Raw genomic sequence first — 11,198 nt, forward strand, 5'->3', positions numbered from 1 at the left:
GGTATCAAGTTTTTCTTTGAAAAACTTATAAGTTATATCTAACTGGAACTCTTTGTTAAATTGTTCAACCATAAATTGTTTACCAAAAGGCGTGGGATCCTTTATACGATAGTTATTCATATCAGCAGCTTGATCATATAGCTCAAGCAATCTGAAAATACTGCTAGAAGTCCATTTGAAGTTTGCTCCGTTCTACAAATTTTCATAAATTGACTATTTTTATTCAACTATAACACAAATATGTTATAAATAAAAACAAATATTTTACTCGAGCTGATGTTTCACTAGGAAGATTGATGTTTTTGGAGGATAAACCTTATGATCTTTGATCTTTGGAGAAGAGACTTTACGCAATAAGCTTTGCGGTGATAGAACTCTAGCGATAGAAGTAAAGACTATTTTTTGTATGATATGCAAATGTTACATGTATTAGAGCAGTGTATTTATAGAAAAAAAATATTATTTTTTGTTATATCTTGAATCTTGAATCGTGTGAATAAACTCATGCTATGCTCCACTCAACCCACTCCTTTTATCTGATAATGATGGTTCTTCCATCTATTTGGCTAAAAAACAAAATAATATTGGACCACTTGTGTTTCACCTATCATTTTTATCTTTGCAAATTTTGTTTGTGAATAGATAAAAAAAGCGGGCGGCCCCCACCTGCGTATCTCCCACTGTTTTTTAAGCTCTTCATTCTCAGCCTGAGTTCAACGATGCTTTCAAACAAATATTTAAGTTGGGGTTATTATTATTTATAACTATATGCTTCGTAAAGAATACAAAAGGAGTAAGACAGATTTTCCTCAAGTACATTCATCATCATGATAAATTCGTAATACGAGAATTTGGTCATTCGAACTACGAAAGGCTGCAGATGCATGTGCTTGGTGGTTTAACAAATAAGGTAAAAGGGTAATTTTACTATCAAGTGTTGACGTGTTGTTGCACCAGTGGTTTAAGGTAGGACGGTAGTAGCTTCACTTCACTGTATGTAACTAGCGAAAAAGGACATACAAGTACTTCATCAATAAAGCTTATAATAAGGTCGGCAGTACACACCCACATAGATTTTTCCGAATCACAATGATCACGATCAGTTTTGGCGTCCTATAAACGTGTCTATTTATCCTATTTTCTATAGTTTTATTTAAAATTCGCCAAAATTTAATTCCGAGTAAAAAAGCTCCAACGAAGTTAGAGCATGATTATTAGAAAGTTCTTAAGGTGAGATTTTTAGCGGAATATAAGAATCCGTCTCTAACTTTTAACTAAAAACGATAAGAACCGTCTCTTAAAACTCTTATTTAAAAACCGGTTCTTAGTTTTTTTAGTTAAAAGTTAAGAGACGAGTTCTTATATTCCACTAAGAACCTCACCATAAGAACCTCCCAATAATCATGTTATTAGTGGGTTAAATTTGTGTACATATTAAAAATTACGACACCTAATATACTTAATTTTATACTTAATTATTAATTTACTATTTCATTTATTTAAACTCAAATAGTTAAATTCATAGGGATAAACCGAAAATGCTATGAATTTTTTTTTTTTAAATGCTATGAAATTATGCATGAAGAAACACAGAGCACTCATCTAGTGATTTTTTTTCTAACGTTTTTATTAGAAACGAAAAGATGATTATTTTGTTCCTAGCTGGCCACCACATTTAAATGCAAACGTTGATGAAACTCGATGTACTAGTCCGTCAAAATTCATTAGAAAAGGCCAATTTTCTTTTGAGCAACAAGAAAAGCCAACTAAAATAATGTGTAAGCTAACGGGAAATACCGATCATGTATATTATGCTGATAATAACTAGAATCTCTTACAAAGTAATGGACTAGGACATGAAAAAGTTATATAATAAGAAGATTTAAATCAAAATCCATACTAATCTTCCTTGTAGGTTCTATTATATATATACCCGGTCGTCAAGCTAAACAAACGACCTTACTTTTCTACGATCATACGAACGAGAGAGCAAAGTACAGAGGATGTCAAAGTACTTTCACAGCCTCTCACAAACACCACACAGGCTCAAGTCCAGGATGCTCGCCACGTGGACTCCCGACCAAGAGGTCAACCAAGTCCGACTCCGTTCAGGCGCCGACATGAAGCGCAAGCTCCGGTGGTTCGACCTCGTCTCTCTCGGCGTCGGCGGAATGCTCGGAGTCGGTGTCTTCGTGACCACCGGACCCGTCGCACGTGACATCTCTGGCCCGGCAGTATTCATTTCCTACATGATCGCTGGTTTCTCGGCAGTTTTGTCCTCACTCTGCTACACCGAGTTCTCAGTTAACGTCCCTGTCGCTGGTGGAGCTTTTAGTTATCTCCGAGTCACTTTCGGTACACAAACATTTGCTTGTTTCGTTCTCTTTTTTTGATGTTTTGGTTTATAATAAAAAAAATTTAAGACTAAGGCGTTAAAAAGCAAAAAAAAAAAACTAGAAACATGGTAAGTTAAGTTACTTTATTTTGGTTTCAACTTTGAAGTAGCTAAGATTTTTTTTCCTTTTAAATAGTTTTTTTAACCTAATAAATAATAATTTGGTAAATAACGCAGTGTTCAAGTTTAATTAATATCCTGTTAAGTACGTAGAGGCTAATTTTTAATGAAATTTTGTTCTTTTGTTTTTAAATTTGCATCATTTGGTGAGGTTTTTTTGTTTGTTTTCCCAACACATTTTTTACTTATACAAAGATTATTATTTTTATGAAAAGAAAAAGGCACGTAAATAATACTAGTAGTTGTCAGCTGTCGCAGTCAGAGAGATCTAGAGAATATGTACATGAATTCGAGATTCCTTTCTGTTCATCCTCATACGCTATCTTTGTCAGAAGAAAAGTACTGACCCTTCAAGAGTTCACTTTTCCTTTTATTTTTTATATTTATGGTTTTCTTTTTGTTAATATTTAATATAGTAGTTCCTCGCTCAAATGCAAAATTACTTATTTTGAAGGAAAATGTATTTTTACGTTTTCCATTTTACATTTAAGAGTAAGCCGTTTTTAATTTTCTTGAAAAAGAGTATATATTTATATTGAGGATAAAGGCATCCATGTTGAGACCAAAAATATAATTATAAGGATGTCTCTCGGAAGTTTAAAACACACATCATTTGAAAGATTTTCACATTTAAAAATTAAAATAAAAAATAACTTATTAAAATATTATTATTTTTGAGATGAGACTCTTTTTGAGAGACTTCTAAGGGCATCTGCATGAACCTGTCTCCTGCAGGGTCACTGCACTGAATCCGGGTCATCACTGTAACGCGGGTCCCACGGCACGTGGCGGCCCGCGATTGGTCTGATTAATTAATTTTTTTTTAAAACAAAAATCAAACAGAAAAAAAAATAATAAAAAATACTTTGTGAACCCCTTCCATAGGGTTCACTAATGAAGATGCCCTAAGGGCAGAATTATCGGAGGAGAGAAAATAGTTTTTAATGGGTTTTTAAGGGGGAGGCCACAAAAAGAAAAAAAACGGGTTGCAGAAAAGCCAGAATAAGGATCGCTGTTGACTGGTTTTTTGCACTGTTTGCAGGCTCCACTGACACGTAGTGGCCCGCGATTGGTTAATTTTTTTTTTTTTAATTCAGACAAAAAAAAATTAAAAAACCCATTTGGGTTTCAGCGTTAATCATGGTCTAATTGGATAGCCTAAGAACTTTAATAAATATATCTATACACTTGGGCCAGGTGAGTTCATCGGGTATTTTGGAGGAGTCAACATACTATTGGAGTATGTTTTGTCCAACGCGGCGGTTGCTAGAAGCTTTACGGAGTATATGTGTACTGCGATTGGCGTTTCTGATCCAAACGCTTGGAGAGTTAAAGTAATTGGTCTCGCGAAAGGTTACAATGAACTTGATTTTCCTGCGGTCGTACTTGTTCTTCTCCTCACTCTTTGCCTTTGTCATAGGTACGGTACTTGTTCTTCTCCTCACTCTTTGCCTTTGTCATAGGTACGAGCATAATTTTTGTGCAAGACGTAGGTACTTATATTAACCAAGGAAAAGTAACTAAATCATCCACGTAAGTTTTCATAAAATATTTTCAAATAATTGTTAAATATTTCAGCAGTTCCCGGAGACTCATCTTTTGACCAACAATGGTGTTAAGATTAGTTTCGGAAATGGGAAATAGGTTAATTTTTTTGCAAGCATCAAAAACTCTTGTTCTTCAAATAAATTATTAACTAATTAATTTGAATATTTTAATACTATTAAATTACTTCATTAAGTTTTAATATTTTAAAGAAAATTAAATTTGAACCACTTAGAAATAAACATAGGTCATCAGAATTTCTAGCCGGTATTCCCTCCTATCTTTTTGATTACTGAGATATTCATTAAATTTCTACTAGTTTTCTATACCATACCAATCTTTGATGCTCTTGTTTTTTTATGATACATATAACTTAATAATACAAATTGATTGTTTTAAAAAAAAATTATCTTAGCACGAAGGAAAGCTCCATGCTGAACCTAGTGATGACGGTGTTCCACGTAATATTCTTCGGGTTTGTAATAATCGCCGGATTCTGTCACGGTGACGGAGTCAAGGCGCTGGTGGAGCCTCGAGGCCTTACTCCCTACGGTGCTCGCGGAGTGGTTAACGGAGCTGCCGTCGTGTACTTCAGCTACATCGGGTACGACACCGTTTCCACTCTTGCTGAAGAGATCCAAAACCCTTCCTTCAGTCTCCCCGTCGGAATCATTGGCTCCGTCTCCGTCGTCTCCGTCCTCTATTGCCTCATGTCTCTCGTACTCTGCGTCATGGTTCCGTACAATGAGGTATAATGTCTAAATTCTAAACTTATTTTGTGAAGATTTTTTTAATAATTAATTTTTCATTCAATTAAAAAAAAAGAAGATTTTTCTAATAACTTCACATCCATTTCTGAATGTGATAACATGCACGAATTAGCTAATTAAGTTATTTTGGAGACAGATAATTTCTTTTACCAATATTTTGAATCTTTGATACGTAGGAAAATTTGTTGGCTTGTATAAATTGTTTAATGAATATATATTATATTAAATGTATTTAGTTTCTAAAGGAATATGGGCATCAACTTCAAAATTTTATTTTGCTTATTTTGACTGAAAATATGTAACTAATTTTAATTTTTCTTTAATTAACATCATTTGGTTGTTGTCAAAAAAAAAAAAAAACATCATTTGGTACAAATTAAACATTACTCCAATAACCCACTGACTCTTGAAAGAGAAAAAAAAAACGTTTGTCATTGACATCAGTTATCATGAAAAACAAGTGTTAACCTAATCCTTTAACATGAAAAATAATGTTGTAGATATCAAAGAGCGCGTCGTACGCGGTTGCTTTTCGGAGGATCGGGTGGGGTTGGGCAGGGAACGTGGTTGGTGCAGGTGCCAGTCTAGGAATCGTGGCATCGCTTTTGGTGGCGATGTTAGGGCAAGCGAGATATCTCTGTGTGATCGGAAGAGCCAGACTGGTCCCTTCATGGCTCGCCAAGGTTCATCCTTCTACAGGAACTCCCTTGAACGCTACACTCTTTCTCGGTAATATCATTTTAACCAATTCCTTAACTTTAAAAACTATGATGAGTTTGATTGATACCACTATGAAATGTAGACTCATTACATACATTAATATAAAATAGTAAAAATAAGTATATTTATCGTAACATTGTGAAAATATATAACTAATGTAAATAACTATAAAATCTTAATATTCCATTTAACACTATAGTTTTTATAATGCGTGTGTGATTTCAGGTATATGCACAGCAACAATTGCGTTATTCACCGATCTAGAAATAGTGATGGAGCTGATTTCACTCGGAACACTCTGTGTTTTCTACCTAGTCGCAAACGCTCTTATCTATCGCAAATACACCTTAACAGGCCAAAACGCACCCTTTCGCACACTCTCGTTCCTTGCCCTCCTCTCTTTTTTCTCGCTAGCGTTCTCCCTCTGGTGGAAACTAAACAAACCGTGGTGGGGCCTGACGCTATTTATCGTGATCACAATAGCGGTAACTGCGCTTTTCCAATACCACACGTGGTCGATCTCGTCTACGACTAATAAGAATCTTCTGACACCATCCTGTCCCTCCAAATGGTCGGTACCGTTCATGCCGTGGCCGGCAGCAGCTTCAGTGTTCCTTAACGTTTTTCTAACGACAACACTGAAAACGCTGTCGTTTCAGAGGTTTGCGATTTGGACGTGCCTTGTAACGATGTTCTATGTGCTGTATGGCGTTCATAGGACTTATGAGGCGGAAGAGATGGGTAGAGTAGATGTTGTTGAAATTCATGTGACTAGCACGAGGGTGCAACCGGATAAGTTGGACAACGTTCAAATGGCAATTCCTTAAAAGTGTATATTTAGATTATTAGTTTTTTTTCCGTGTGTTGAGTTAAGAAAATCGATATAGTTGACGCGAAATTTATGTGGATTTACGAAACAATTCAAATGATTTCAAGTGATTTATGATCTTCCCATAAACATCAAAATCTTTATTACCATTCCTCTTTAGTTATTTATTTGGTTACAAATGAGGAAAACAAAACTTTTAAAACTTTTAACTCCTTCACTATGATTTTGTATGTTAATTTCTTTCTGAACACAGGCTTCATTTGACCTCCTCCCACCTGAAATATATAATTATCTGGAATGCATAATTGAAAATGGTTTTATTATATTTCGCTTTTCCACAAACTGATCAAAGTCTTAACTACATAATTAATGAAACCGATAAAAGAATCAATAAAAAAGCAAAAGAAAGTAATTAGAGACACATGTTAGTAACCCTGCGGAGTTTAGCAGCCATCAACTGGTTTACTGTTTCAATGGCATCCTCAACTCTTTCAGCCTTAATATATGCATGAATCAATGATGTGTAAGTTGCATCATCTGGTTTCGTAAATTCTTGTTTCAACCATTCATCAAACACACTCTCAGCCTCGGACAACCTCGCATTATGACACAACTTTGTAATAAGGTTCCTGTAAGCTCCCACAGGAAAGTATTTTAATTTTGCCTTGGACTTGGCCAAGATGTTGACTGCATCGCTAAACTTCCCCTCCTTGATACACTCGTTCAGCATCAAATTAACAGTCTCGTCGCCTAACCCAATGCATTCGTCGTAATTGTCAAGCATATATTCGAATAATGCCCAGGCTTGGGTTTTCTTGCCGTACTTGAGCAACACTTCCAAATAAGGATGGCCCACGTGTCCGTTTGCTGTGAAGCCGTCGTTGTTTAAAGAGTTCCTGTACAGCTCCATAGCCTTCTCATCATTGCCTTGCTTGAACAAATACTCTACGAATACTGAGTTCAGTACTGTGATTTTGTTGCGTATGGAACACGTCTTAAAGTCGTCCCCGAGCTGATACGCCATGTCAAGATTCCCTTGTTGCAAGAAGCCACCAATGAGGTTCATGTACATGCCTGGCTGTTGGAAATTGAATAACTCAGCCCTTCCTCTCAACAAAAGTTCCAGAGCCTGGTCCATCATTCCTGCATCGACCAGGGCTTTGGTCAAAAGGTCGTATGTCTTGTGGTTCGGGGAAGGAGGGTGGCGCAAGAGGTGGTTGTACAGTCGAAGAGCGTTGTCAAGGCGGCCTTCCTCGCAGTGGGATTTGATGATGAGATTGCAGGCAGCGATGTCAGGCTTAATCTTGGACTCGTTGAAATAAAAATCGAACAGATCAAAGGCGTCGCCTGACCGACCAGCAGCATTGCATTGCAGGTAAAGAGGGCCTTTTCGGGGTTCAACCTCTTCCTCACAGCTAAACGAGCGTGATTGGCTGCACTGTCGAGGTCAGAAACTTCGTTGATCAGGAAGTGGACTCGATGACCAAGCATCGATAATGGACAGCGAACATTGGTGCAGCTGCTGCTTGACGTCAAGAAAAAACAAGATTTTGCAGTTTTTGCCAAAAAAATTAGTTTTGCGATTTTGGTAGAAAACATAATTTTGTGATTTTGTCGGCAAAATCCGATTTTATAGAAAATTCATTTTTGTTTGTTTTGGCGGAAAATTTGTTTTGATGGAAAAATTATTTTTTTTTTTTGCCGTGAAAGCTTGACTTTTGGCGGGAAAGTAAAAAAACTTGTTTTTTCGATTTTGGCGGAAAAACATGATTTCACAATTTTGACGGAAAAACTTGATTTTGCAGTTTTAGCAGCAAAACTCAATCTTGTGGTTTTGATGGAAAACTGAATTAGGTTTTCTCTGGTTTTGGCAGAAAACTCAATTTTGTCGTTTTGGCGAAAAACTCGATTTTGCAATTTTGGCAGGAAAAATTGATTTTGAGCTTTTGGCAAGATAATTCGATTTTACGGTTTTGGCAAGAAAACTCGATTTTGTAGAAAGACTTGTTTGTTTTTTTTGCAGAAATATTTGTTTTGCTGTTTTGTGAAATAAAAACTAAGTTTTGTTGTTTTGACGTGAAAACTTGATTATGCAAGTTGATGAAAAAATATAACCGAACAAATTTTAATATATATAGTTAAGTATTGTATAAAAATAGTATAAAGTAAATTCAATGGGCTAAAACTTAACCCTATCAATTCATGGGCTTATAATGTTTAGACACATTTTAGCCTTGTATCAAATGTCTGGGGTTAAAAATTTGGGTTGGCTTCTTTAAACCCCACCAGCGATATAAACCCACATTTAATTGTGGAAGTACTGTAGCCTATTGGTTAAGGTTTAAAGGTTTTTACACCCAGGTCTGGGATTCGAATCCCAGATTATGCAATTTATTGCAGATTACAGGAAATCCAGGGATCTTTTAAGGAGTTAGTTAATCGCAAGTAATATATTTAAGTAGATTTGTGAAATTGAATAGAAAAACATAGTTTAGGTTTACATAGTTGGTGGGGTTTACATAAGTTAACTTTTACTTTGATATAGGATTAGGGTTAATCATGTTAGGTTGAGCCCACTTTTAACATAACAATCATATCAAAAGGAAACAACAAAATCAAACAATTTTGTTCACAAAAACAAAAAAGACAATATTTGTTCACAATTTTTTTTTCAATGCATGTGACTCTCTATGGCTGACGATCCTTTACTCCTTCACTTATTAATCTTGCATTCAGATTTAAGGTAGCACCATCTTCGGCAAGTTGCCTATATGTTGATTTGTCAATGTAGAAAACAACTCCATGTGATTCAACATAGCTCAAAACCTCATTAGCGAAGATAACAGGTGTTGGGTGCATTTGGGTGCATTCTGTAACGGCAAAGATGCTCACAACGATCTCCTGGTTGGATTTGTAGATCATACATTTCACCTCAGTAAAATCCTTTTTAACCTGCCCATTTCTTGCCAAACCATCTATATAGCATAATGTGATCTCAATCGATGGCTCAACAGCTAGAAACTTGAAGACTTTTACCAAGAAGATATTGAGCTATCTAGTTTCTCCAGCTTGAGAACAAGCGACCATTGCATTCCAATACATCGCATGAGTCTTCACCATCGTACTAGGCATATCCTCAAACACAGTTAAAGGTTTAGGTACATTCTCAAACATGGTGAGCTCTTGAGCGTGGGCTAAACTTATTATAAAGGCATTCCATACTCCCAAACCTGCCTTGTTGGAGTAATAGCACTCATTGAAGAATTTCACAGTTTCAGGTATTCATGAAACTATCCTAACCAAATTTGGATATATCCAAAACAGTTTGGTAATTATCCTAAACTCATAATAGAATCACAACGGAAATTGCTCAAAACAAAACTTAAAGGTCCTTAACGAGAATAGCTGTGAACTCTGGAAACTTGTAAAACGTTTCCAATCAAAGCCATGAGTTGGAAAAGTCATACTTGTTTATAAATTCAATTCAAATAATCTTTCTAATTCAATCAAAGTAACACAATTCTGTCTTACCAATTAGAGTGTTGAGCTTTTGAAAGTTCTGAAGCTACTAAAATGTTTCTGATCAAAGCGCTGGGACAGAGGGGATACAATTTTATCATGAATCATGTTCTCAGATGATACATATGCATCCAAATCTACTTATCACCATTAGAGATCATCAGAATCACATACAATTATGTCTTACCGCTTAGAGGGTTGAGCTTTTGAAAGTTCTGAATATCCTGAAATGTTTCTGATTAAAGCGCTGAGACAAAGGAGAGATTATTTTATCATGAGTCATGTTTCTCAGATGATATATATGCACCCAAATATACTTATCACCATTAGAGATTCTCAGAATCACAAAGTAATACAATTATGTCTTACCGATCAGAGCGTTGAGCTTTTGAAAGTTCTGAGTCTCCTGAAATGTTTCTGATCAAAGCGCTGAGACAAAGGAGAGATTATTTTATAATGAATCATGTTTCTCAGATGATAAGATATGAATTCATCTCCATATTTACTTATCACCATTAGAAATTCTCAGAATCACAAAGTAATACAATTATGTCTTACCAATTAGAGCATTGAGCTTTTGAAAGTTTCGAGTCTCCTGAAATGTTTCTGATCAAAACGCTGAGACAAAGGAGATATTATTTTATAATGAATCATGTTTCTAAGGTGATATAATATGGATTCATATCCAAAATTTACTTATTACCATTCACGATTCTCAGAATCACAACAAAAATAAAACTTAATGATTCTTACCGAGAATAGTTGTGAACTCTAGAAACTTGTGAAACTTTCCAATCAAAGCTCTGAAACATGGAAAATTTAAGTCTCTAAAACATCCGCAGAAACAAAATTTCAACGTGCGAGCATGTTGAATTAGTTATTAAGTATATCATACAAAATCTCGAAACAAAAACGTTGTCTAAACTAAACTCTTACTGTTCTCTATACATGTGAGACAACCACGAATGCCGTTACCTTTGGGAAAGAGTTAAAGTCATCCTTCATCCCTATATGCCACTCATTATCTCTTTTCTGCATGGCAGCCAAATGCATCAATATTCACCGGCCATAAGTCATGCTCTTGGTGGGTGCTTGGCTCATCTAACTTATCATGTTCCTCTACTTCATTTAATAGTAAAATTAAGGAAGTGATATTGGATTCAAGAAAAAATAATTCAATTGAAAACATAAATAAAGATTTATATGAGCCATTACAAAAGTAACCTCAACAGATCTTAGAAAAAAGTCATTTTTCTTTTATTACAAGGTCCGAAGGAAACATCAAACATCTGCAGGGACA

At 35.5% G+C, this 11,198-nt stretch overlaps 2 protein-coding genes across 2 annotated transcripts; one reads left to right on the top strand and one right to left on the bottom strand.

The window, feature by feature from the left end:
* Positions 1-1,972: 1,972 nt before the first annotated feature.
* Positions 1,973-6,438, top strand: LOC106304944 (cationic amino acid transporter 6, chloroplastic-like). The gene is made up of 5 exons (XM_013741324.1): positions 1,973-2,355; positions 3,713-3,935; positions 4,476-4,809; positions 5,331-5,559; positions 5,776-6,438. The coding sequence occupies exons 1-5, from the start codon at positions 2,004-2,006 to the stop codon at positions 6,375-6,377; spliced, it is 1,740 nt and encodes a 579-aa protein (XP_013596778.1). The 5' UTR covers positions 1,973-2,003; the 3' UTR covers positions 6,378-6,438.
* A 353-nt stretch (positions 6,439-6,791) lies between these two features.
* LOC106303292 (pentatricopeptide repeat-containing protein At1g10270-like) lies at positions 6,792-10,951 on the bottom strand. Its single transcript, XM_013739604.1, has 2 exons — positions 10,874-10,951; positions 6,792-7,817 (listed from the first exon to the last, which is right to left on the bottom strand). Exons 1-2 carry the CDS (start codon positions 10,949-10,951, stop codon positions 6,792-6,794), a joined length of 1,104 nt encoding a protein of 367 aa, XP_013595058.1.
* Positions 10,952-11,198: the final 247 nt, after the last annotated feature.

Source organism: Brassica oleracea, chromosome C7, assembly GCF_000695525.1.
Source record: "Brassica oleracea var. oleracea cultivar TO1000 chromosome C7, BOL, whole genome shotgun sequence".
NCBI lineage: Eukaryota > Viridiplantae > Streptophyta > Magnoliopsida > Brassicales > Brassicaceae > Brassica > Brassica oleracea.

Coding starts and splice junctions, on each gene's coding strand:
- LOC106304944 (XM_013741324.1), top strand. CDS start 2,004: ATGTCAAAGTACTTTCACAGCCTCTCACAAACACCACACAGGCTCAAG. Junction 3,936..4,475: donor ACTCTTTGCCTTTGTCATAG/GTACGGTACTTG, acceptor AAATTATCTTAG/CACGAAGGAAAGCTCCATGC. Junction 4,810..5,330: donor TCATGGTTCCGTACAATGAG/GTATAATGTCTA, acceptor ATAATGTTGTAG/ATATCAAAGAGCGCGTCGTA.
- LOC106303292 (XM_013739604.1), bottom strand. CDS start 10,951: ATGCATTTGGCTGCCATGCAGAAAAGAGATAATGAGTGGCATATAGGG. Junction 7,818..10,873: donor ACTTTAACTCTTTCCCAAAG/GTAACGGCATTC, acceptor TGACCTCGACAG/TGCAGCCAATCACGCTCGTT.